Raw genomic sequence first — 25620 nt, forward strand, 5'->3', positions numbered from 1 at the left:
GGGTGACAGAATATTTACATTATTTACTGATGAAATCATTGCCCTCGCCCATTGTTTGCAATTTACGTCACTAGTCAGCCACAGATTTGCAAAACCAGTCTGTCCTCATTTGACTCTGCATGAAGCTAACCAAGACTGAAATACGTACCTTTATTGTTTAGTTTCTAAGAAGCCTAGCATCACTGTCTGACTAAAATTGTTAACCTTATATGATTCAAAGTTCATTACTTGATTTTTACATTAACCTTAAGTTGTGCTTAGTTCATGAGGTCTACCTGTTATCATTTGACAAACTAGGAAACACCAGTGACACAAGCCAGAGAAACTCCTCACCCCACCTGTTTTTCCAGCCCCACCCTGAGCGCAACCTGTGTTACTTTTTAAGGAGCATATGATTCATGTGACCAAGCATTTCAGCCTTGCCATCCTTGGATGTCTTTGCTTTAATTTCCCAGATTTGCTAGCATAATTTCTTGTTCTGTAACCTAATAATACAGGAATCCTTGTGGTTGTCCACACATCCAGGTCTAAACTTCAAGAAATCTGGCTCGGCCCCTGTTCCAGCCAGCACCATATGGCCTCAGCCTGGTCTGAAGAGGAGACCTTCGTCTGCTCAGTATGCCTGGACACCCTGAGCGACCCGGCCACTCTACCTTGTGGACATTCATACTGCTTGGCTTGTATCCAGAGCCACTGGGACAAGAGAGACAGCAAAGGTCAGTACAGCTGCCCCCAGTGTAGGCAGGTCTTCAGCCCTCGACCCTCACTGGCCAAGAGCACTGTGCTAGTGGAGGCTATGGAGAAACTGAGAACCAACAGCCTCAAGCAAAGCTCCTCCACAGCTGCGTCATCTGCTCCACCATCCATGCCCATCTACCTGGAGGTCTTACCAGATACAGGGCGGCAACAGGGCAGCGTGTACCCTCAGCTTCCCTCGTTGGAGCCCAGGCCCTGCCCTCAACACAAACGACCCCTGGACCTGTTCTGCCAAGATGACAAGGAGTGTGTGTGTGAGGTGTGCTGCCAGCATGGACACAAAGGACACCGTGTGCTCAAACCGCAGGAAGAGAGGAAGGAGAGACAGGTGTGTAGTTTACAATACAGATGTCACCAAGGTAATAGTATCAGTGCTCTACTGTAGTTTCTTTCCTCGTCATTTTGGTTTTGGTGTAGAAGAACAGGTGCAGGTGAATCAAGAACTGTTTTTACAAGTGTAGCATTTCCAAAATGACGCTAAACCTGAAGTACGTGTAAAACGGCTGTCTTTGCGGTGTTTTCCTGTCATATGTGTATGAAGTGTTTCCAAAATATGTTGCAACATCACAAATGACTCATCACAAAGGACAATCTAGGGCCATTACTGCCCCACAGTGTGTGTGGCATGTTCTATACTGATGTGTGTGAGTGTGTATGTGTGTGTGCTTGCATGTGTGTTTGTGTAGAAAGAGCTTGTTCAGATGCAGGTAGATTTACAGAAGAGAATCCAGGAGACTGAAAAGAAGCTTAATGAGCTCCCACACGTTGCTCGCCAACACAAGGTAAGTAACAGTTCAGATTGTTTGGTGTAGAAACCATTGCACCAAGTTGTCATTTCTGATGTTTTGCTTGTAGTTCTATTTATGACGTTATTTACATTCTTTGCTACATCTCTTCATAATTTCCATATCCCTGATCTTCCCTTACCCCTCTCGTCCCCTCTGTCCACGTCCAGGCCTTGGTACAGGCTCTACAGCAAGAAAGCGCAGATTTATTCTCGGAGCTCGTCAAGAACGTGAATCTAACGAGCAGCGAGGTTGGTCAGCTCCTCTGCACCCATGAGAACTCCTTAGGCAGCCAGGTAGAGGGGCAGATCCACAGATTGGAGCAGGAGGTGGCGCAACTGCGCTGGAAGAGTGCAGAGCTGAGCAGGCTAGCCGACATGCAGGACCACATCTGCTTTTTGAAGGTAGCGCGAGGCAGGGTATCGTTGAATTTCACTGGATAAATAAAGGATAAGGTTCACCATCAATAGATTGAGATCTTTTTAATTGTAAACCATTGTGTCATTTGAAGAATTTCCTTACCATGGAGCCATTGGGTCAGACAGGTGCCACAGGAGGGTCAATACTGAGTCAGGAGGAAGCGATGGTAGCGTCAATCCGCTCAGCCATGAAGGAACTACAGGAGTCAGTACAGGACCTCTGCAAAGCCAGCCTGGCCAAGATCGTCGCATTAAGTCAGTATTCCTCTTCTCTTCTCTTCTCTTCTCTTCTCCAGACAATCAAAACTTTCCTTTTCTTTTTAGTGAATCATGACCCCATGGCTCGAACACCCAGTGGTGCAGCAGGCGCTGCAGCAGCTAGTAACAGTGACCAGGCCACCTCTCAAAACACAGGTGCGCTAACTTAAAATCACCCAGTGCAACACAAGGATAGAATACGTTCAAGGTAAACCGAAGTAAGGACACCTTCAGATGGGTTTCTTACAACTCTTCCATCCTTTTCCATAGTGTATGAGATGATGACAGACCCTCCACCTTTGCCACCTCCACGACTTCAAGGTACGTTACTTTAGACACTTCATATCTTGCATGTCTGTGGCTCATAGATCAAATGCTTCTAGAAATGCTCCTTAGAAAGGTGACAAGTTATTATTTTGCTTCATCTACTCATTTTTCCCCCAGCTTCTTCCAAATCTCCAACTCTACATCCTGCATGTTGTCAAGGTAACAATAAGAAAGCCTGCTGTGCAGTACATGATGCAATATCAGCTTCAGTGATGTTGGAGTAGACATTTCATTTGGCATACCTGTTTCCTTTGTTTGCTCTCTCCCCATCTTCCTGGACATGAAGCTTCAGCCCCTCCTCCACCCCTCCCCCCTCCCCGACCTCAAGGTAAATACAAAACATTAGAAACTGCCAGTGCAACTACTTGTACAAGTAGAACATGTGGTATTAGATTACTTTTGATCCCTAATTTCATATATTCATTTTTGTTTTTTTCCTCTTAGCACCTCCTGTACCAACAATGGGACCTGTTCATCCAGAACCAAAGACAAGAGGAGAACTGCTGAAATGTGAGTCCATCATACTCCAAAATATGATACAGAATAAAGACCCAAAGTGTTAAAACCTTTGAGGCATCCAGAATCCTCACTAAAATGCATCCTCTCCCTTCAGTTCGCTTCGAACCCACCATGGATCCCAACACGGTGTATCGGCATGTGCAGCTGTCAGATGGAGATCATAAGGCCACGATGCGGGCTGAGAACCTGAACCCACCAGACCATCCTGAACGCTTCCACTTCTGGAGACAGGTTCTCTGCAGAGAGCCCCTGGCAGGGAGCCCTTACTACTGGGAGGTGGAGTGGACTGGCCAGAAGGTGAATTCTTGGAAATCTGTGGGGAAATGGGTGGTTTCATCTGCTGTGTATGTATGCTTCATACATTACATTAGTGGAAATCCTTGAGAAATTTGCATGAATTTCAGGTAAACTTGAAGCACAAAATTGGACTGCACCTGAGACCTGTGGATTCATGGTCCCGTTTTCCCAAATTGCAATATAGTGGCAGATATGAAACAGTTCTCCAATTTAATTAGTGGCTTGGTTTTAGGAATGGCGAGTGTCAGTTAGCATTTAGCATTTAGCTCAAAGCACCTGCTGTGCTTATGCACAGCCTCACAGACCCGTTAACATTAACTGGAAACTCAGTATGAACTTTATAAATGAACTGTATAAACCTTCCAAGACTTAGTTATTCACTGATATCCCTTTACATGTCATTTTTATTTATTGAAGATGATTTTTTACAGTTGCCCCTCACTGCCATTTGCAGCCACCTGGATTTGCTTCCTTTCCTCATATATTTTTTCCTTTCCCACCACACAGATCACCGTCGGCGTGGCCTACAAGGAGATGGAACGAAAAGGTTCTGATGACAAAAGCCGTCTGGGACACAATGCTCTGTCCTGGAGCTTGTACTGGTCTGGCACTGGGTTCTCCTTCTGGCACGATGGCCAGGAAAAGTTGCTGGGCTCACCTAAGGCCAGACGGATTGGAATCTATCTGGACCAGCACGCAGGGATTCTGGCCTTTTACCGCATAACCCATAACCAGGCTGATCTCATCCACCTGCACCGGAGCCAGTTCGATGGCGCGCTGTACCCAGGGTTCAGGTTCTGGGCAGGAGTAGGTGCAACAGTGACTGTTTGCCAATTGGATTGAGTTGCACATGAGTGATGGGCTGTTGTTCTTTGATATAACCTGCTTTTCTGGTTTGAAGCAAGTGATACTTTTTTTAATAAGGGCATCGCTCTGGAGCTCCTTCTACCAAGGAAACATAATTGTTCAGGAATGTTTGGTTTTCATAATCGTCTTTTTTCACCAGCCTTCATTGATGTGATGTAAATTTTCTAAAAATGATTTGTAACTTAATAAAAGAGCAGTAAACACATATGTCATCTACAGCTTTTTTTTAAACATATTTTGGGGATGAGGGTTAACATCTCTTAAAGCATTTAAGTTTTGTGTAGAAAAAAGGTCTGTTGATGGCTTGAATGGCCTTCGGTATTTGTGTGAATATTATAAAGGCTGATACAGACAATGTGAACATATTTCTAGCTTTTTATGTGACCATAGGAATAACCAGAGTTTGACTGATCATAACTCCCTCCCTCCATTATTAACTTATCTTTAATATTTTCAGTATTCCTGCATGGATTTGGAAAGAAACTATTTGACTTTCTTTGGTCTTTTGTCCACCCACTTCACTTTTGACACATCTAAGATGTTTTCATAGAGTCCTGATTAATGTTCAATCAAAGATTTATTTTGACTCAGAATCTCACCTCCTCACTTGTTTCTCTCTCAGGGGAAACATTCATAAGCATAGCCTCGCTTTGTGCTAGTACACAAGTAATTCAACACTATTCACCAGAGGGCAATGGACCTCTCATTTTACACGTCGTGACAATAGTTTGTAGTGTCCTGGCCTGATTGAAAAAGTTGGACAATTAGAAAGATAGGATGAACACTGATGGCGTGGCTTCTGAATGCAAAAGATCTGTTTTGAATTTGAGATCTGCTGGGATAGAAAACAATGCTGCAGTGGTCAGCGTTTAGCGGATTAATGTGATGGACGCAAACCTCAACCTCAGCTCACATCAACACTCTCCTGCTCTGCCTCTTTTGAGCAGGTTTATGTGAAGAAACAGTATCCTCAGCGCTTCAAACTAACTTGTCTACCTTTGATGCACGGTAAAGCCTTGCATTCACAAGTAAAGCCAGAGCGAAGATGCTATCTTTTTGTGCTGACAGGAACACTGAGCCACATGGACAACTTGCCTCAGAGGATAGGTGATACCCGACCTACATGTACATAAAGCCCTGGAGATTGTGTATATGTGTTTGCGCGTGTTTGTGTGTGAGTGTCCGTGAAGTCCCCCTCTTGTAAAGAAAAGATATAGACAAATACATGTATGAAGGAAAAAGGCCTGGCTATGGGGGCGGGGACAGGGAGGAGCTACCTGAAGGCCAGGAGAGCAGAACTGATGGGATACATACATATATATAGGTGTGACTGTTGACCCTGCATTAGTCTATCACTCCCTTCTGAAGCAGTCATCAGTTGCCAGCATCACCATGCGAGGTGAGACTATAGCGATGCATGTAGGGAGAAGCTAAGATGTATTTTAAGATTTAAGTGTAAAATGTTCTTGTTTTCTCTGTTCTTACAAGAATCATTGTTATGATTTTCTGTGAGTTTAACGGTACACTCTTCTTCTCCCAGCTATTGTATTCCTGTGTCTGCTGGAGGCAGCGTTCGTCCAGGCTGGTGATTATTCCTGGGGTGGACCTGGCCAAAACACGGAAAGTAGAGGCGGCGATCCCAACGCGGAAGAAGGTGAGAGGCTTTTATGAAAATAAGTCAAGTCATAGGGCCTAGTCAACGTGTCTGCACCTCACCCGCAACCTTCTGTACCTTTGTGTGTGTTCAGTGTGTCTCACGGACCAGGCGTCGTGTGGCTGCTGTCTGATGCAGCAACAGATACACAGGATGAAGATGTTCTTTAACATGAGCCTCCATGAGCTGGAGAAGGAGCTGATAAAAACAACAACCGTCCTCAACAATGTCAGAGGTGAGACAAACCAGACGAGAGCGTGGGTCATCAAATCATCTTAAAGAATACAGATACACTGTATGTGATGCAACCCAGTCCTGTGCAACTTCATTTTTCTCTCTCGCCCTCTGCATCTCCAGCCAGCCGGAGTGCCTTCTCCGTGGCTCTGACCAATGGCAAGAATCTGAAATGCTTCGGCCCCTTCCGTGACGACAAGCTCATCATCTATGAACACATCTTCATCAACCTCGGCGATGGCTACAGTGCAGAGACCGGTATCTTCACTGTTCCCCGCTCTGGTGTCTACAGCCTCGCCCTCACCGTCTACAGCGATGCGGGTTCACCTGGCAACACCCTGGCAGCCTGCGCCAGTCTGCGGGTTAATGGCCAGGTGGTGGCAGGGCCCAGAGAGAAAAATATGCAAGACCAAGAGGACAGTGCTACTATTGTTGTGGCCCTCCACCTGCAGGCTGGGGACCAGGTGGCTGTCAACCTGCCCATTGGATGCTTCCTCTGCGATGACAACAGCCACTATAACACTTTCACTGGTTTCCTGCTGTACGCTACTGACTAAGTTAGGGAAATGTAGCTGCTCTGGGATTTGTACCAACTCTTGCCCTGCTGACAAGGTTTGAGTCTCATACATGAAAACTTCCTGTATTGATAGTTGTGCTCTGTAGCCCATAATCTATATCTGCCCTTTTTGTACTCTCACCCACCCCGACACGATGCTCATCTTCATTTTGCTTTGTTTTATTTCATCGTCTTCCATGATGCTCATGTCCCAATATTGTCTTTAGACAGGAGCTTTCTCAAAGTTTATTTCTCCAATTTTGAAATAAAATTTCAAAATGCTGTATGTCTGTGTCACTGTTGCCCATGCTAACCCATGACTTTGCTCTTGTAACTGATTTTATGTGATGTGGAAATATGTGACATACCTGTAAAATTCCAAGAAAATAAATGAGAATTTTGAACAAATTTTAACATTATGAGGCAGTTTGTTTCTCTGGAGAGTTAAAAGCATCCTCTGATTTAGTGTTGCACTGCTAGAACGTTGTCAGAGTCATGACAGACAGTTAAAAAAGCACAGAAAATGTTGCAGCAGACCCAGAGATTTCAACTTTTTTTTACTCGATGCATTGTCTTGGTGCCGATATCATCAACCACAATGTTTCATTAAGAAATTTGGGTGTTAGTAGCAGCTAATGTAGCTTCAGGCCTGCAGCAGATATGTGGAGCGGGTTACAGAGGTCTTATAAGCTCACTTCTTTCTGACACCTTCTTCCATCTGGAAATTTGTTTAGTTTTCAAACTTGTAAATCCCCTGACTCAGGTCATCACTGATCAATTTATCAGCCTTCACACAGCTACCTCTGGAGTTACAAAAGGCTTTATACAACTTTTTGTACATATATGTACTAAGACCTGTAAACAGACTTTGATGTGTGTAATTGGTGGAGTTCCCCTTAAAAAGTGAAGCTCAAATGTAGAAATGGTTGTTGGCAAACACTTCAACATCATTCAGAAGACTGTACACTGTGCCACATGCCAGGTAAAGACTGCACTATTTGCTTATCCTGTTCAGGGTCACAGGAGCTGCAGCCTGTCACAGTATCCACTGGTAAAATGGTCAAGTTCCCTGTCTGTGACAGGACTAACACATACAGACACATTCATGTGTACGAGTCACATAATTTGCATGTCTTTGGACAGGCTGGTCATGTTGGGGGCTGCACGGTGGCTCGGTGGTTAGCAGCGTCGCCTCACAGCTAGAAGAAGAAGGGGTCTTTCTGTGTGGAGTTTGCATGTTCTCCCTGTGCAGCGTGGGTTCTCACCGGGTTCTCCGGCTTCCTCCCACAGTCCAAAAACATGTTTAGGTTAATTGGTAACTCTAAATTGTCCATAGGTGTGAATGAGCGTGTGGTTGTTTGTCTGTATATGTAGCCCTGTGGTAGGCTGGCGACCTGCCCAGGGTGTCCCCTGCCTTCGCCCGAGAGACGGCTGGGATAGGCTCCAGCCCCCCCGTGACCCTGCAAAGGATTCAGCGGTGTATAGATAATGGATGGATGGATGGTCATGTTGGGTTCAAACCAAGCACCTGTTTGATGTAAGGTAACAGTGCTGTCACTCTCATTATTACTAAGAAATAATTTGCTAAGAATTGCTAAGACTTAATATATGCAGTAGTTTAACTGCAAGCATGTTAAGTGTAATTCTTAGCTATAGGGCTAAATGTGACTGGCTGTTCCAGGTGGCACAGCAGAGAAGATCACCATACTGTTGACTGTTGGAAGCCCAGAAGACTCCTGTCTTCTGCTGGGAGGAGCCACCAGGGGTCACAGCCGACAGAGAGGGAGCTCAGGACCCCACAGACGACAATAGCAGAACACAGGAGGAAGAGAAAACTGAGTCAGCTGGGTTCACCTGAAGATTGGACTAAAAATGGCTTCACGCCATGAGATGACCTCAACTGCTGCTGACAAGTGAGAAAAAAACTCACCATAGCTAAAACTAGCCAGGCCTGTCTAAGGTAAAATTACCATCACTGTGTGACCTTTCTACGCAAACACAGAGTTCAATGTTTGGCAAATATTTCCAACAATTTCCAGTAAAGACTGGATATTAGCTACTGCCATCCACACCAGAGACAAAGCCAAGGCTCGATCCAGTGGTACCCCTGAGGACTGGTTAATGAAACATCTGCACTTTAAGTCACATTTTAACCAAACCCTTGATTGATTCCAGGTTAATGGAAAACTGCCTTCGTAGTAAACCTGCACACAACGAGTGGTGATGTGTCCAATCTCCCTTCCTTTCTTTGCAAAAACAATTTGCTCAATTTACAACGACGTACCTTTGACTCACTGAAAATACTACAGCCACAACAGTCTGGTTTTTGCCTGCATCGCAGTACGATAACAGCTGCAGTTTCAGTCATTGACAACATTGTCTCCTCCCTGGATGAAAAAAGTATTTGGTGCTACCTCTCCAAACTACAGTGTGTAGGTCTAGATGAAGCCACGCCTAAACGGTTCTGCTCAGACCTTATCATCAGAAATGGGTTGCTACAGGGGTCTATCCCTGGTCCATTACTGTTTATATTAAACATAACATGATTCTTCCTAATCAATGCTTCATGTCCATTTTTCTGCTGATGATACTGTTTTATACGCCCCAGGCTCAACCTCAGCACTGGCCCTGACTCATTCACTCTGCCTTTGATGCTTCTCCATGATCACTCCTGAATCACAGACCAGTTCTGAATGCAGAAAGGACCAAGTGCATGCTATTCTCCACCTCCACCAGTTTCTTTGGCTATCCTGCCATTAAAACTTTAAATAGCACTCAGATTACTCTTGCTCAGTCAGCCAAATACTTAGGAATTTGGATTTGAATTTGTATAGAAATAAAAGATGTCTGTCTTTTTCCAACTATAAAACTATTGTGCAGTCAACCTTCATGTCTCTCCTATGTTCTGTATTGTCATGCTGCCCCATGCTTAACCCTGTGTATCATAGCACATTATGCACTAGTATTATTTCTTGTTCTCAGGTCTCTTTTGGAAAAGAGATGTTATCTCCATGACACTGATAAAATAAAGATTAAAGAAATTAGCTTGTTGAGGGGCAACATACAGAAAAAGTGCATGCTGGGTAGTGAACCTTGAGGGACGCCAGGGAGAGATTAAACTTACACTGAGCCACACAGTTGATAACCTATCTCAGCAACCCAGTGGACATGCAACTCCCCTGTCACCAGCATTCCTCCGCTGGTCACCCGCGGTCCTAGACCACTCAAACTCATCAGCATGAGCCATTTAAGACAACTGCATTTTAGAAATTGCATCATCATTGTTGTGCAACGGAAAACACATTAATTGTAAATTGATCATCCATCGATCAAAATTTTATTTTGTCTAGTGTATCGGTTTATGACCAAATACCAGAAAAAGGAGCGACATTCCCATCAGCCTCAGGTGTATTTTGTGTTTAAAGCTAATTAACAAATGGTAGCATCCTAACGTGCTAATCTACTTTCCCTTAGACTTCATCTCCTTCAAAGACATGCAAAATTGTGACCATAGATTCCTTCCACTCAGGGTGAGACCTGCAGTAGCTGAAGAAAAAAATGTATTCTATATTTTTAATACATGTTCTCATCCAACTGTGCATCCAGTGGTTGGAACAAAAAAAATCACACACACTGATAATTTCAACAATGCAGCTTGATGAATTGTAATGTTTGGCTGCTGCTGAAAAAACTGAACTCCACATTCAGAACACCTCATCTCAGGCGATAGGCGATACCTGGTTGGCATCAGCAACAAAACCCTGGAGGGTGTGTTTCTACTTGTGTGTGATTTTTGGAAAATGAGAGCCCCTAGTGATGAAGAAATACATCTCCAGTTATAAAGGCAAATCGGGCAGGCGATAAATTAAAAAAAAAAAGGAGGAGCGATGTCAAAAGAGGAGGAATAAAAATGAGAGGTGACAAAGGGAGGGGCCATCAGAAATATATATATCCACCATTTGCGTTTCGTCTCGTGATCAGTCTACACATCTTCCAGCCTTCTGAAGCCATCATCGTTCGCCAGTATCAACATGAGAGGTGAGACGAGGTGCAACTACAGTGGCGCGATATTTAGGAGGGAGATGATTTTAGCGTCACAGGCCACTCCAGAATGACATGATGGAAGTAGTTCAGGTTAGAAATATCCTGACTGAAGGAGGTGGCTTAGTGTCAAAAAATGTATTAATTAGGTAAAGTGTTTGAAGCCCGTGTGTCAAAATTTCAAATAAATAATTGTTTTTTAAACAGCAAGAAAGAAGACTATTTGGAGAAGAATTGTGCAACTTGTTTAATGCGCAGTCTTTTATTGGCGCTTACACCACTGAAAAGTAGTTCATATTGCCTGAGAAAAGCAACTCATGCAAAGCTTTTTTCTGGGTTTAGCGCTATGTCTTTTCTCTTTTTCCCCCAGCTACTGTATTGCTGTGTCTGCTGCACGCAGCTTTTGGTCAGTATTTCTGGGATGAACCTACATATACCTGGGAGGGACCTGAAATCCCCAAGCCAACATCAACAATTCCAGAACCCAGTGGTGAGAGATTGTTCAGGAAACAAGTTTATGTCTATACGTAATCAATCATCCGCACATTTCACGTCATCTGCATCCTAATGTCCTGTGTCCTGTGCGTGCGCAGTGTGTCTTCAAGACCAGGCGTCGTGTGGCTGCTGTCTGATGCAGGAGCAGGTGCAGCGGATGGAGTGGTTCTTTAACATCACCTCTGGAGAAATGAGCAAGGAGCTGAAAAAAACAAAGATGATCCTCGACAATATGAGAGGTGAGCGACACGTCCGTGGGTCCACGCAGACAGGGAGACAGTGCAGATCATCTAAGCGTCCTAAAGAACAAATCTGATCCACTTCTCATACCTCTAGCCTGATTAATTTTTTTTTCTCTACATTTCCAGGCAGTCGCAGTGCCTTCTCCGTCGCTCTAAACAATGACAAAAGTTTCAACTGCTATGGTCCCTTCGATAATGACAGGTTGATCACCTACAAACACGTCTTCATCAACCTGGGAGGCAGCTATGACTTGCAGAGCAGCATGTTCACAGTTCCCCGCTCTGGCGTCTACAGCCTCTCCGTCACCATCTACGTGGACAGTCCCTCTGGTAGCGGCATGGCCGCCTGCGCCCACCTGCACGTTAACGGCAAAGCGGTGTCTGCGCTCCTTGAGCACAATGGCCAGGACCTCGAAGACAGTGGCACCATTGTTGCAGCCCTAAAGCTGAAGGCTGGGGACCAGGTGGCTGTCAGCCTGCCCAAAGGATGTGTTGTCTGCGATCACAGCAGCCATTATAACACTTTCACTGGCTTCCTGCTGTACGCTACTGACTAAGTTAGCAGATGTAGCTGTTCGGGTCCTTGTACTGACACTTTGTGAGTCTGTTAGATGAAATTTTTCTGTTGCCACGGCCATGACTTGCCTCTAATCTCTGAGTCATCTTTTGTACTATCATCCCTCCCAACACGATGCTGCATGCCCTTTGATGTCACACTGTTAGAAGTACCTCGGTTGTAATCGTGTGTCAATCTTATAATACTGAAATGATGTGATTTGAATTTTGATAGGAGTCAGAATTTGAATAAATCACTGTACCTGAAACTGAATCAAAATAAACCAGTCTTAAACCACCTAGCTGGCGTTCTGAGTCATGTTGTTTTAATCTCCATTAAGGAAACTGAAGATATGAAAGTGCTGTATACGTACGTTAAAGGTGTTGATAAAAATAGATTTATGATAAATAGAACTGTTACATTTAAGGATTGACTGATGTTTTTAGGTTTGAAACCTTTCTCAAAAACATTATTAAATATTCTATTGAAGGCCTTAAGCTGCTGTTTTTGATTAACCTGCATCACTACTTCATAGAAACTGAAGATGGGTTCAGTTAAAATCGATGCCACATCACCAGACTGATGAAAAACGATCCATAATAAATAATAAAGTTAAGGAATAATGTGAACACAGTGAAGAAGCATCAGGATGGAATGTGCCCTATAACATATTTCCAAGATTTTTACCTTTCATTGAGCCATTTTGAACATACTCTTTTCATAATTGGGCACAGCAACAGGATCTGGTACTCCCTCAAAAACTGAATCATGAGCATTCAACCAGCATAGCACTGGATACAGTATTGCATCTATTATGTATACAACACGAAAGCTGCCTCAGACAAAGGAAGGAAAATTGTGGCTTTCTATGTGAAAAGAAAGAATTATCAGCACAAAATCAATATAACGGAGGGTGTGCGTTCGCTCTGCGTGTGTGTGATTTTAGAAAGTGAGAGCACCTGGTAATGATGATAAAACAGATATAAACCCCACATATACAGTTACAAAGGCAAAATGGGGCAAGCGATTAAAAGAAAACACAAAAACAAGGAGGAGCGATGAAAGGAGAGGAGGAATAAAACTGAGATGAAACAAGGGAGGGGCTCTGAGAAAAAATATATATCCATGATACTTCCTCTGCTGATCAGTCCATCACGCCGTCCATCCTTCTGGAGCTATCATCGTAAGAATGAGAGGTGAGATTTAGTGCATTCACAGAGGTAGCAATGGTGCAAATGCGCAACTAATGCAAAACTCCTTCTGGGTTTGGTGCTACATGCCTTTTCCTTTCCCCCCCAGCTATTGTATTGCTGTGTCTGCTGCATGCGGCTTTTGGTCAGAATGAATTTTCCTGGGACGCACCTGTCAAAGAGCCGAATCCAGACCCCAACGCAGGCAGCGGTGAGGAATTGTGGGTGCATAATCAGTGTGTCTGCGCATATTCTTATCTGCGAGTGTATTTATGTGTGCTTGTGTTCAGCGTGCAAGACTGACCAGGGCTCTTGCGGCTGCTGTATGATGCTGCAAGAGACGAGCAAGCTGAAGACGTACTTTAACACGCGCCTGAATGATCTGGAGAAGGTATACTCAGAAATGAACCAAAGTCTCATCATTGTCGAAGGTGAGTGGCACATCCGTTAACCAAGATCATCAAAGTCTCTGAAAGAAGAAAACACTCTTGCGCACACACACTTGATGTTTTTTCTCACTGCTAATGAGAGACCAGTCTACCTTTTATACTTGTAACCTGCTGTCTCCCCTTCGCATCTCCAGCCAGCCGTACTGCCTTCTCTGTCGCTCTACACAATGAGGATTTCGAGTGTTTCGGCCCCTTCGTTGTCAACAGCCTCATCACCTACAAACATGTCTTCCTTAACTTGGGTGGTGGATACAATGCAGCGACCGGCATCTTCACTGTTCCCCACTCTGGCGTCTACAGCATCGCCCTCACCGTCTACAGCGACGCTGGTGCTCCTAATAACACCCTGGCAGCCTGCGCCGGTCTGCAGGTTAACGGCCAGGCGGTGGCCGGGTCCACAGACCGAAACCGAAACGACCAAGAGGACAGTTCCACTATTGTTGTGGTCCTCCACCTGGAGGCAGAGGACCGAGTGGCTGTCAACCTGCCCGCTGGATGTTTCCTCTGTGATACCAACAGCCACTATAACACTTTCAGTGCCTTCCTGCTTTACTGTACTGCATAGATTCGAGAGGTGTGGCGCACTGGTTTTTATACCAACACGTGCCTTACTAACAAGGTTAGAGTCTGCTAGATGAAATCTTTCTGTGGTGACTCATCCCAGCCTGCTCTTTCTGATGGAAACTAGGTTTGAAATCAATCACAGCTGCATGTGATTGCACTCACATGCAGCTGTGACTCATGCACTTTGAAAGCTCACAGACCTCAGAGCGTTAGCATCTTTGTTCTGTAACAGCTTTTCTTTTCTGGCTGAAATGATGTCATGTAACGTTTGAGAGAAATACATAAAACACACAGTCACCTTTAAAATCTTTAATTTTTAGAATTAACACCAGATTGTTAAACAAAGTTGGGATTATTGTCGACTTGGTTTCAACTGAAGAGATGTGTGACGTCTACACTGAAGAAATTGTTGACAAAATTAAAATACTGTATACTATCCTTACTCTGCTGTATGTTTTTGATACAGTAACATTTGGCACATTTAGCCTACTTTTGGTATGAGATTTGAATTTTAGTTCATTGCACATACACCACTGAAAGCACTTTCTGGTGCTGGTTTTGATTACTCTGTTGATGAATCTTCCTTACACAACATCACCAGGTGAAATGAAATGAAAGCCATATCACCAGCCAGGTGAAGTAGACTGCCTAATAAAGAGTAGATTACTATACGATACATAAAGTATGAGATTTATGAGAGCTACATGTTAGCATTTAGTTAAAATGTAATTTTAAGGCTTTTGTGCAACATGTCCACCACAACAAAAACACTTGTGTCTACAGAGCTTATGAGGCACATAAGTAAGTGAATGAGGTATAAAATGCAGCAGTTTTAATTAACCAATATAAGGTTTTTGTCACATTTTGTTGGGATACTACAGTGTTTAGTGTGTTTTGAAAAATATAGTTAACCTGTTTACATATTCAGCAGCAACATTAACATTTGGAGAACTTACGGTTCCCAGCCATCTGGTAAATGTGAACTCACTCTTTTAGCTCTGGTTTTGCTCTCTACCATCTCCGAAAATATTTGGCTCGTTTGCTGCTTATAGCTGCTCCACTATGTCCACCAGCTGGTCGCCAGCTGTGTCTGTCCGCAGGTGAGACTGAACCAAAACAGTGCCTGTGGGCTGTAGAATCAAGACAATGAGAGAGAGACTGAAGAGTCAAGTGCTAATTCTCTGTGGTTATAGCCACTATAAATATTGCTTTATTCATTTGGTTATTTACTGCTGAGTAAATAATCCACATTTTATAATGATAAACCTTATGAATTCAAGCAGGATAGAAGAGACAGGTGTGGCAGACCTTTTCACTGAGGACAATGGTGTCATTTCAGAATGACACAGCAGCGGCACCAAACAACAACAGCCCAATACCAGCAGCATGATAATGATACATAAAGCAGCGGTTTTCAAACAGGATGCCGGACCGTTGCAGGTGTGAGGTGAACCTGACCAGGGACAAACTAAAGTTAAATACACCTTGTCAAATGCTGTGCTTTTCCTGCTATGACAAAATGTCTGCTGTAAAAAAAAAAAGTGAAATGTTCTTAGCTTCCAAAGAGGCAAATCGCAGAAAAACTTTGGGATCTACATAAAGTATCGTTCAAAATTTCGATTCAGAGGGGCACATAAGCCAGTGAGTGCAATGGGGAAACACTTGTAGCCTCCAGAACTGCTACTACCGTATAAATCCCCAGCCAAATCCACACCAGCTGTGAAATAGATTAAATACAATGAATTTTCATCAGCTCCATGATTTCTCTTGACAGCACTTTTAATGCAGCTCTGCACCCTCAAATCCCAAATACGTCTATCTGGATTTTTTTTTTTACTGCAACAGTTTGTTCTGGAGAGGTTTAGCAGGGAGTTCAGCTCTGCCTAATTGAGCCCAAACATCACTTTGTAGGTTAACTTAGTCTACATTTCTCTATCTGTGATTTACTTTTTGGCCCACACAAGGGATTTAGAATAACATTTCTGTATTTTGTCACCTTGATTGAATTTGTCAGCCCAGTTTGGGCCAAAGAGAAGGGTTACCACTTCAATACTGTTCTACATAATGATCTTTTCATGAGGTCAAAAGAAATGTCTACTATTTCAGCGGCAAGAATGGTTGATTTTGGCACTTGCTGCTGACTGTATTCATCAGAGCAATCTGAGCTCGGGCACATTTTCACCTCCATATCAAAAATCTCAGAAATATGACCGCTCTTTTATTTTCACCATCGTGCAGCTCTGGTTAGAAACCGCTTGAGATCGGGGCATGATGTGTGTCGGTTTTATCCCATGCTGTTATCATGTGAATCTTCTCAAGGTCTGTTTTGAAGAGATTCGTGTGCAAAGCGGACGAACAACACCTGATCCGCCCCGGCCTCAATCTCGCAGATAAGACTATGTGGAGAATCAGGTCAGCTGACCTGGGACATACACACAGGTGGTCGACAAAAAAATCCCACAGACAAAGCGCTGTCCCCCGGAGCCAAGTCAACACAGCACACACCCTGGTATCTAATATACTAGAGGGCCAGCGAGGATAATAACAAACGACTGCTTCAGGCAACTTCAGGTTACAAACAACCAGTAGGGCTGAATGACAGCGGGAGCAGTGACACACACAGCTGAGTGTCAGCTTTGCTTTGAGCTCTGTGCATATGTAGACAGCAAAGAATGCAAGAAGACCTCCAGTACTCCTAGAGAGACTCAATAATGGGTTTCTTCTTCATTGCATAACATTACTTATGTCAGGCTGTTTCATCTTAAAATTGATTTACCAACAGCAAACCTGAAGTAGTACAGAAAAGATTTGCTGTAGTGGAGTATTTATATATTTGTTTATCTCTGTAGTTCTCTTTAAAAAGAAATATTTTCAGTGTTATTGAGCACTGATCCTCCCATTATTAGGTTTAATATATAGTATATAGGCCAAATATGGACTCCAACCTTTAAGCCAATGTGGAAGAGAAGTCCTTTCACTTTTTACTTTAACTCTGAGATTGTTTTGTCCCTTGTCAATAGACAGATCAGTTTCATGCCCAATAAAACAATTTCTGTATGTATTGACAAAGAGCAGCCCTGGTTACACTGGTGCTTTCAGCTTAATGCCAACATTACCGTGCGAGCATGCTCACATCTTATTGATTAACATGAATAAATGTCATGGCAATCCATTCAATAGGCCTTGAGATATTTCAGCATGGATTAAAGTGGCGGGCCGACTGATCAACACTGACACACCTAGTGCCAAAGCTAGCATGGCTAGCACTAACTCTAAATGACTGATAACCCGTAAATATCACCAGACACTTTAGTGATTGTTGTCTAATTTTCCATCTCATCAATGTCTCTGTTTTTTTCCTGTGGATACTCAGCTGTAACTCTGCTTGGTGCTACATTTATAAGGCAGAATGGAGAAATAGTGCCTCCATTACCAAACAAGGGAGCATGTGAGGCCTTTGCAGGAAGCCATATCTACAGACAGCGCCGAATCTATCATTGAGAAACAAGAAGTCGTTGGTTTTGTGACATATTATTGGATAAAAATTGGCCCACGGCACAAAATCCGATTTCATTCACATGAACCCACAACAAGCCACAATCAGTGCATCTGGGTTTCCAACAAAAATGTGAAGGAGAGTAATTATGGGAACACACGGTATCACTTCTCTCTTCCTTCTGTCTCAGCATGAGAACCAGGACATTGTTCTCAGGTCTAGGCCTTTATCGATGGACTGATAGCACTTTCCAAACAGCTTCTTTTGTCATCCCGGCTGTAGATCATTTTATCCTCAGGGACCTGACAAGGAAGATCCCTATATCAGCATTCCTGAGCAGCTGGTGTCCTCTGGAAGGATGGCAACTGGACACCGTTGTCCTAATAAAAGGCATTATGGTCTCAATAATAGGATGCTGAAAGGTGCAACAAGATCAATTATTGTTCTTTCTTACAGGAAAACCACTACTGCACCGTATTACCTGAGACATACGTGGCTGTCTTTGTGTAAGGAATTGGAGTGTCAGAGTTTGGCTGTGAAACCACCTGTGTGTGAGACGGTGTGTGTGTGTGTGTGTGTGTGTGGGTGTGGGTGTGGGTGTGGGTGGGTGGAGCTTCTGTCATTTAGGGGAGGATCACCTGAAGTGCATCAATAAGATGCTAAAACCATTCTCTGCCTAAAACTCTCACAAACTCACAAGAACTTCACATCAGAACAAGGAGATGGGGGAACTGAAAACAGTAAGTTCTATGTTTCAGTCCTTACACGGCACTTATCAATGATAATGTGAAAAAAGAATCCAAAATTGGTCAACCGTCAGCAGACGCAACTGCCTTGTTTACGGCTGTGATTAGTTTTAAAGCTCTGTCTTATATTCTTTGGTAATTGTTGGGTCTAATGATTGAGTGGTGTGAGTTTTTGTGACACAAAAACAGATCAGGCAGGTTGGGTTTGACAGATATTAAAACACATCTGGAGTTTTTATGTGTTACCTATACTTACCTTTTAATTTAGGATTATTTTACCTTTATATCAATTACGTATTATTCTATCTATCTACTGTATATCTAGCCTGCATTAAGAGATTTCTGACCTCTAGGGGGCAGAAAGAGTCAAAAACAAAACTGTCTACCTACTTGCACATCTAGCAGACAGGGAACAACAAGAGCTTCCCTCTGGCATTGTGTTCATGACCTTTTGACGATTGTAAGTGCAGAAGTCACTTGTTTAGTAGCTCTGTTTTGGCCCAGACAAACATCTGGGTTTGTTTAGCTGGGGGATGTTATATCTCTTAACAGCTGCTAGTTAACTCGGTGCTTTGCTGTTGAACTTGCCTGGTTTGGTGAATTCAGAACAGATCAGTTTCAGCGTCCTTGTCAGCACTGATGCAGCAGGTGAAACGCCGGCCAGGCATATGAAGAAGATTCTCATCAGTTACATATTGAAATGATTGAAATGCTGTTGAACCTGCAGATCATTTAATCCATGCTGACAGTGTTGTTTAGTGAAAAATACATTGGGCAGTTAATGAGAGCAGTAACACTCAACCATATAGTGGTCTGAGAACTAAAACACTGGGCTAAAAGTGGATCAAGTATGAGAAGCCTAGAGATCTGAGGATCTTTTCGCCTTCCACAGAAACACTAGAGTCAGTGGAAATAACAATATTACTTAATGCAGATTTAACAGAATCGGTATACAGGAACCACGTCTACAAAAGAATTTCACCATTAAGTGAGACTCTGAGTAGTCCAACAAGTGATATTCTAGATACATAATAACTGATCTGAATTCAGAAACACCCCCATGACCCTGCTCAGAGCATTTAGCACCTCCGGTTTTGAATCCATGACTGATCCAATACTGAATACCTTTTTTTTTTTCAGATGTTTGTATTACCAGTTTTGATCCTGTTGGGGTCGCTGTGTCTCTGTGGTCGTGTGGAGGCCCAGTCCACCACCGAGATACTGAAAAAGGCTGCACGTAAGCCACCCTGCCCGCCACATTTGATTCCTTTCATCCACAGTATATGCATCTACATTTCATATTCATGATTCATGTCGTCCAGCTATACATCCTTTGTGACAGCTTTGCAACCCAAACCTGTGCTCTCTAAAGGTCACATGCAAGCATGTTCATTTGCAGCAACATCCTGCTTCACACTGACACAGCTACACACATCTGCCCTCCATGCTGAACTTGTCTCTCACATATCCATCTGTCCCTGCTCTTCTCCTGCTCCTCTCTCACCATCTCTCCTTCCTATTCCAGTCCAGTGGAAGGGAACGCTGACCTGTGACAAGTGGGACTGCAACTGTACCTTCAATCGCCAGCGTGGCTGCTGCTGTGCCGCCAACGATATGTACCAAATAGAGGAGGAAACCTTCGTGAAGATTCAACATTTGTGGCAAGCGATCAGCGCACTGAGTAGCAGAGTACAGGAGCTCACAGGTAAATAGGTTACAGTGATGGATGGTAGATTTGTTATTTAGTGGACACTGAGCTACTACATGGAATCTTCTCTTTCTTACTCTCAGCTGGCGTTAAAGTGGCTTTCAAAGCCACCATGGACCCAAACATTGCCATCGCCATTCCTGAAACTACTGACCGCTGCTTTGGTCCTTTCAATACTGATGTGCCGATCCCATACTCCATCATCACTCTCAACCAGGGCGAAGGGTATAACCCTTCCTTGGGTAGGAAACACATGCACCACCATTTTAAATTCACGTAAGACATACACCACTGCAGTTCCACTAACCCTTCACCTCCCTCTCCAGGTGTCTTCACTGCCCCTTATGCTGGTGTTTATGCCTTTTCCTGCACAGTCTACTCAATTGTGGGAAAGAATGAGCGCATCTACCATAAAGTAAACAAAGCAGACAGACATGGCAAATATACAATGCCAGAATACATTTAGCTGTTTTTTCCCCCACATAACAACAAATGTCTCCTAACTTTATGTTTTGTTGTATCTGCAGGTCAAGCTGATGAAGAACGGGAACGTGATAGTCAGCGTGTGGGAGAACAATCGAGAAGATAGTGAAGACAGTGCCAGTCAGGTAAGAAGTGAGAGTGAAGAAACATGCTTGATACAAACAAATGTAGTGATACTGTATTACAATTCCAGATCAAATTGCAAATTTGCCCAAAAAAAAAAAAAGAAAAAAAGCCCTTTTCTGTGTGACTTTGGCCTGATTTAGTTTTGGCTGCTGTTTATGCTCTCAGGTTGTGATGCTGGAGATGAATAGAGGCGATCAGGTCTACATGGAGCTGATGTCTGGGAGGAAGCTCTGCAACCACCTGCAGTACAATATCTTTACTGGTTACATGGTGTACCCCACCATTGAGTAACACGCCGGCTGGAGACTCAGGCTATAAACTTTCTGACTCCAAGACCTTGAAATAATCCATTTATCCTCACTCAACTGAGATCCTGATTCATGAAAACAATCTAATTATGATCCCAAAGTTGGTTTGTGACCTCTTGTGGGACATCGTTTAAGAACGCCTGCAGTAGCGGTAAACAAGACAAGTCGTGCACACATAGACTGGTGTATGGATATGCAGGCATTTCTGATCACACAAAGAAGGCCACTCTTATATTTCTGCATAGCATGAAAACAGGAAGTCACATGTTTGGAAATAATTGCATCATTAAAAAACATAAGAGCACGAATGTGAATAAATCATAACTTCAACAACTGTGTCTGTGTATGCAGGAAGTATGAAATTAATTTGATTTGGGTATAAATATTTTTTGGATCAGTGATGTTTCCCTTATTTTAAAATTTGGTATGTATTTTAGATTTTAGCTTGACACACACACACACAGACCATGAATGGAAATACTTCCAACCACAGTTAGAGGCTTTGATATCATTTGGGAATGATAACAGTGGGTCATAACACTGCAGCTGCTAACATTTGGCCTATGACTGTATTGTCTAATACTGTAAACATGTACCTTTCATGGAAGCTCATAAACCACAGCCAGACTGCGATGAGTAAACAGATGGTGTGAGAGCAGCGTACACACATGCTGCACACATTTTCACACACATGCAACAGGCACACACACACACACACACACACACACAGAGTTTAGGCTCTCAGTCATTCCAGGAGGAAGCTTCAGGAAGTGCTGGCTTTTTTCTTTTGCATGCATAAAACAAAAGAGACGTGTTGGTTAGTGAGCTCAGGGTGTGGTGGCTGGCGGATTTTCTTCCCTTTGGACGGAGCCAGGCTAACTGTTTCCCCCTGTTTCCAGTGTTTATGCTAAGCTAACTGCTCTAACCTCATGATGGACTGACAGCTATGAGCGTGGGATTAATCTTCTCATCAAATTCTTGACAAGAAAGTCAAAGAGCGCATGTCTGCCATTTTTTTTTCTTTGCCTGTACACAATACAGTGTAATACAGTTCATGGCCACTCTCCTCTGGATTTACAACAGTGGATCTCTGCCACCCACCCAAGACAAACAGGACAAGCAAAACTATGCTCTGGCTGCAGATACAGACAAGAGAAAAATGCTGTAAAAGTAAATGAGAATTAATAGATTTGCAAACTTTGACACAGGGACACAGCAGGGGTAATACATGTAACAGGGTCACTCCCCACACATTTCTGCCTTCCACTGAGACAGTTGTCAGGAAAGGGGCCTCGCACAAATACATTTTTGAATTGAATTGAAATGCACGATCACACAGATTCCTATGAAAGCAATCACCAATATTAAAGCTGCTAAGTAGACAGAGACACAGGGTGGGTATTGGATGATTTCATGAAATAACAGAATATATTCCCTCCCAGAAGAGAGTAAGTTTACAACGAGGCCATAACATTATGCAAAAATGATCCCTTTTGTATTTTGCATCTCCAACACATAAAGGACGTTTCTACTGGAGTTTTACTGGAGTAAAGTATGCTCTATGCAGAATCTTGAATTGAGCTTTGTTTTCTATTCTAGCCCATGCACAGGGGTTTTTTTTAAAAACATTATTCCAGCAGCCTAAATTGTGCAGCCCAATAGTCAGCCAAGTCTCACACCAAAGCCTGTAATAAACCAGCCTATCAGCTAGAGAATACGGTGCCAGTGTGGCAATTTGCATCACTTAGCAGTGAAAAGTAGATATGAGTGTGACGGTGTAGTGCCAGCAGAAGGGGGAGAAGGCCAAATGTAGTATAACGGGCAACATCCATAAAGGGGATGGAGGGCGGGGTAGACTGCCGGATATGTGTGTGTGTGTGTTACACGCTTTGGCAGGAAACCATGTTGCAATAGTTTAGTTTTGTATTAGGTAAACCAAACCTACCTGACCTACACAGACTCCCTGGACTTTACCTCTCCAAATAAAAGAGGAGAATAAAGATTGGATGTTCTTAAAAACTCAAATGCCCTCTCATTGACCTGAATAGAGAGCATCTGAGAGAAGTGAGACGTTCATTTTTAATACATTCAGCCGGCCAAAGATTGATATTGGAATCATCTGCCTTTGTTTGAGATCCACTTCTCTGTTTTCCAGTGCTGCTGGGCCAGGGTTAATCTTAAAAATGTCATCCAAATTGTTTGAAATCAGCACACCAAGGTACTTTATGTGTGTCTGGGCCCACTTCCTTTTAAAATGGCTCTGAAGTGACCTACTGTCGAACTCATAGAGTGGTATTACATCAGTTTTCCCCAATTGCTTTAAAACCAGATACTCTTCCATTTTTTCTAATAATTCCCCCAATGATGATAATGGTTGTTCTGGTTTTGATAGATACAATAAAATGTAATCTGCGTTCAACAATATCCCAGTATGTCCTCTTTTAAATGCTACCTGATCTTAATTGTTTACCATGAGAGCACACAGGTAAGGAGACTCTTTCTCTGACGCTCTGCCTCTCCCCTGGCAGAAAGGATCAGAAATATGGCCACTGGTTTTTCTAGATGCCTTTGGGGACTGATAAAGCATTTTGATCCAAGATATAAACACTGCTCTGTATTATGATACAATGTCCCTCCTTTCCACCCATGGGAGAACCGCCATTATGAGAATGACATTACAAAATCTGTGGAGTTTATCTGAGGATAGCCTGCCTCGCATGAACCCTGTCTGATCCGGGTATATTAGAGCCTGTTTAGCTGTGTATAGCCACTGTGCGAGCAATTATCTTGTAATCAGCTTTCAAAGGTCTCATCAGGGCCCAGTTCAAACGTGTGGACAGCAGTGGTGGAGGTTAAGTAGGAGTCTGCTGCTGTGCTCGCTGCTCGGTGAGTCTGTACTTGTGTTGTCACTTTGAGCTAAGTGCTAGCACAAGCATTCACAGTGGCAATGCTGACATGCCTTGCAGATACCATCTTAGTTTAAAGTGTCATTATGATATAATTTGCTCATTAGGACAGTACACGAAGTACAGCTGAGGCTGCTGGGTATCAATTAGATTTGCAGGTATTTGGTCATTTAAAAAGTAAAGAGCTGATCATCTCATTAGAAGAAAGGTTAAGGGATCAAAGACATTACAATTCATCCTGAAGGGGACATGAATGCCTGTGCAGGACTGGATGGCAGTCCATCCACTGTCATTTCCCCGTCTTGTCTGTTGAGGTTTTGTTCACTGGCGTCATGTTTTTGTCTAGCACTTCCTGTTTTATTGTGACTTCCCTCTCGTTTCAGGCCCTTGACTTCCTGGTGCAACACAATACAATAGTATAATTCTTATAATCGCTCATATTAACAACTTCAGTATGAACATGTTTGCAGAACTCCAGGATTTTCTAATTATGCACATCTCCTCATTATGGAAAATCTTCAACCTTCCTTCTAACAATATTTGCTTTTGCAAATGATTTGTACATGAATGTAATTTTTAGGAGTCAGAGTTGAAATGCAAACACGACACGGGAATACATATTACAGCGTGTATTGTATTCCACTTTCTTTCTTTGATTTGTTTTCATTGAGGCTTTTATAACACAGTGCGCCTTTTAGCAGAGTTTTCCTCAGCGTCAGCCGTCAAAGGAAGATCAATCACGTAACTGCACACCTAATAAAACACATGAGAACGTGTTCAAACTACACCTGATCCAAGCAGGATTTAATGAGGAGGCCACAGCCACACTGTGTTTAATATTACAGAGCCGAAAATGGAAAGATGGGTGAGGAAGAATAGGTTTTGAAAACTTTTGTGTCATTGGTAAGGTTGTTTTCTGTGTGTCATTTAGCTCACACAGTTTTGTACACACTGCAAAATCCAGCGATACTGACTTGTTATGCTGACTTCTCAAGTGTTTGCGGTCAAGAGAAAACAAACTTCAGGAAATAATAACGAGCCTGAGCTCTCTGGAGCTGCAAAGCAATTTTTTAGACATAAATGTCTGATGAATACTCAAAATGATATAAATTAGTTAAATTCAGCTCACATGTGTAACTTTGGTATGTTATTGCTAACAAGTCATTGAGAATCTGGTTTGTTACTGCTTTGCCTGTGTGAATCCCAGGCATGTGTTGAATTAAGGCTGGTTACATATGAGTTTGTCGTTCTGAGTGTGATCTATCCAACTTCCAGCTTTCCACTGAAGGACTAAAGCCAGCTGCAGTCCAACACGTCCTTTAATATAAATTATATATTCAAACAGGCGTGCTGTGCCAAAAGTGTCTGTAATGGAATGGAAGTGATGGAAATGACATAAGTGGTGGTGGCGGGGTACAGGAACACACACACTCTGTCTTTCACACACACACACTCCCACACACACACACACATTAACACACACACACACACTGTGGATGCAGCTACTGAGGAGGACCCAGGACTTACATGGAGCTACATGCCTGAATGATGATGATTCTGTTACTCCTCCTAACTCCCTCTACTTCCTCTCCTCTCCTTCTCCTTCCTCTACTTTCTCTTCCTCTCCTCTCCTCTCCT

General features: G+C 43.2%; 3 protein-coding genes across 3 annotated transcripts; all 3 read left to right on the forward strand.

Annotated features, from left to right (window-relative positions):
- The first annotated feature begins 396 nt into the window (after window positions 1-396).
- On the forward strand, window positions 397-4433 carry ftr86 (finTRIM family, member 86). The gene is made up of 11 exons (XM_041940918.1): window positions 397-1084; window positions 1443-1538; window positions 1712-1945; window positions 2053-2215; window positions 2285-2374; window positions 2489-2539; window positions 2663-2704; window positions 2832-2873; window positions 2990-3055; window positions 3159-3361; window positions 3869-4433. Exons 1-11 carry the CDS (start codon window positions 575-577, stop codon window positions 4202-4204), a joined length of 1833 nt encoding a protein of 610 aa, XP_041796852.1. The 5' UTR covers window positions 397-574; the 3' UTR covers window positions 4205-4433.
- A 1187-nt stretch (window positions 4434-5620) lies between these two features.
- On the forward strand, window positions 5621-6673 carry LOC121609153 (complement C1q-like protein 4). Its single transcript, XM_041940714.1, has 4 exons — window positions 5621-5627; window positions 5769-5882; window positions 5977-6117; window positions 6240-6673. The coding sequence occupies exons 1-4, from the start codon at window positions 5621-5623 to the stop codon at window positions 6671-6673; spliced, it is 696 nt and encodes a 231-aa protein (XP_041796648.1).
- Window positions 6674-10703: 4030 nt separating this feature from the next.
- LOC121609154 (C1q-related factor-like) lies at window positions 10704-12007 on the forward strand. The gene is made up of 4 exons (XM_041940715.1): window positions 10704-10710; window positions 11084-11203; window positions 11307-11447; window positions 11577-12007. Exons 1-4 carry the CDS (start codon window positions 10704-10706, stop codon window positions 12005-12007), a joined length of 699 nt encoding a protein of 232 aa, XP_041796649.1.
- The last annotated feature ends 13613 nt before the right edge of the window (window positions 12008-25620 follow it).

The sequence above is a fragment of the Chelmon rostratus genome, chromosome 7 (genome assembly GCF_017976325.1).
Source record: "Chelmon rostratus isolate fCheRos1 chromosome 7, fCheRos1.pri, whole genome shotgun sequence".
Taxonomy (NCBI): domain Eukaryota; kingdom Metazoa; phylum Chordata; class Actinopteri; order Chaetodontiformes; family Chaetodontidae; genus Chelmon; species Chelmon rostratus.

What these genes read in the sequence shown, in the direction of transcription:
- ftr86 (XM_041940918.1), top strand. Translation starts at nt 575, where the DNA reads ATGGCCTCAGCCTGGTCTGAAGAGGAGACCTTCGTCTGCTCAGTATGC. An exon ending in ACCACATCTGCTTTTTGAAG is followed by an intron (nt 1,946 to 2,052) that starts GTAGCGCGAGGC and finishes TGTCATTTGAAG; the next exon opens with AATTTCCTTACCATGGAGCC. An exon ending in AAGAGGAGAACTGCTGAAAT is followed by an intron (nt 3,056 to 3,158) that starts GTGAGTCCATCA and finishes CTCTCCCTTCAG; the next exon opens with TTCGCTTCGAACCCACCATG.
- LOC121609153 (XM_041940714.1), top strand. An exon ending in CGATCCCAACGCGGAAGAAG is followed by an intron (nt 5,883 to 5,976) that starts GTGAGAGGCTTT and finishes GTGTGTGTTCAG; the next exon opens with TGTGTCTCACGGACCAGGCG. An exon ending in CGTCCTCAACAATGTCAGAG is followed by an intron (nt 6,118 to 6,239) that starts GTGAGACAAACC and finishes CTGCATCTCCAG; the next exon opens with CCAGCCGGAGTGCCTTCTCC.
- LOC121609154 (XM_041940715.1), top strand. An exon ending in AACAATTCCAGAACCCAGTG is followed by an intron (nt 11,204 to 11,306) that starts GTGAGAGATTGT and finishes GTGCGTGCGCAG; the next exon opens with TGTGTCTTCAAGACCAGGCG. An exon ending in GATCCTCGACAATATGAGAG is followed by an intron (nt 11,448 to 11,576) that starts GTGAGCGACACG and finishes CTACATTTCCAG; the next exon opens with GCAGTCGCAGTGCCTTCTCC.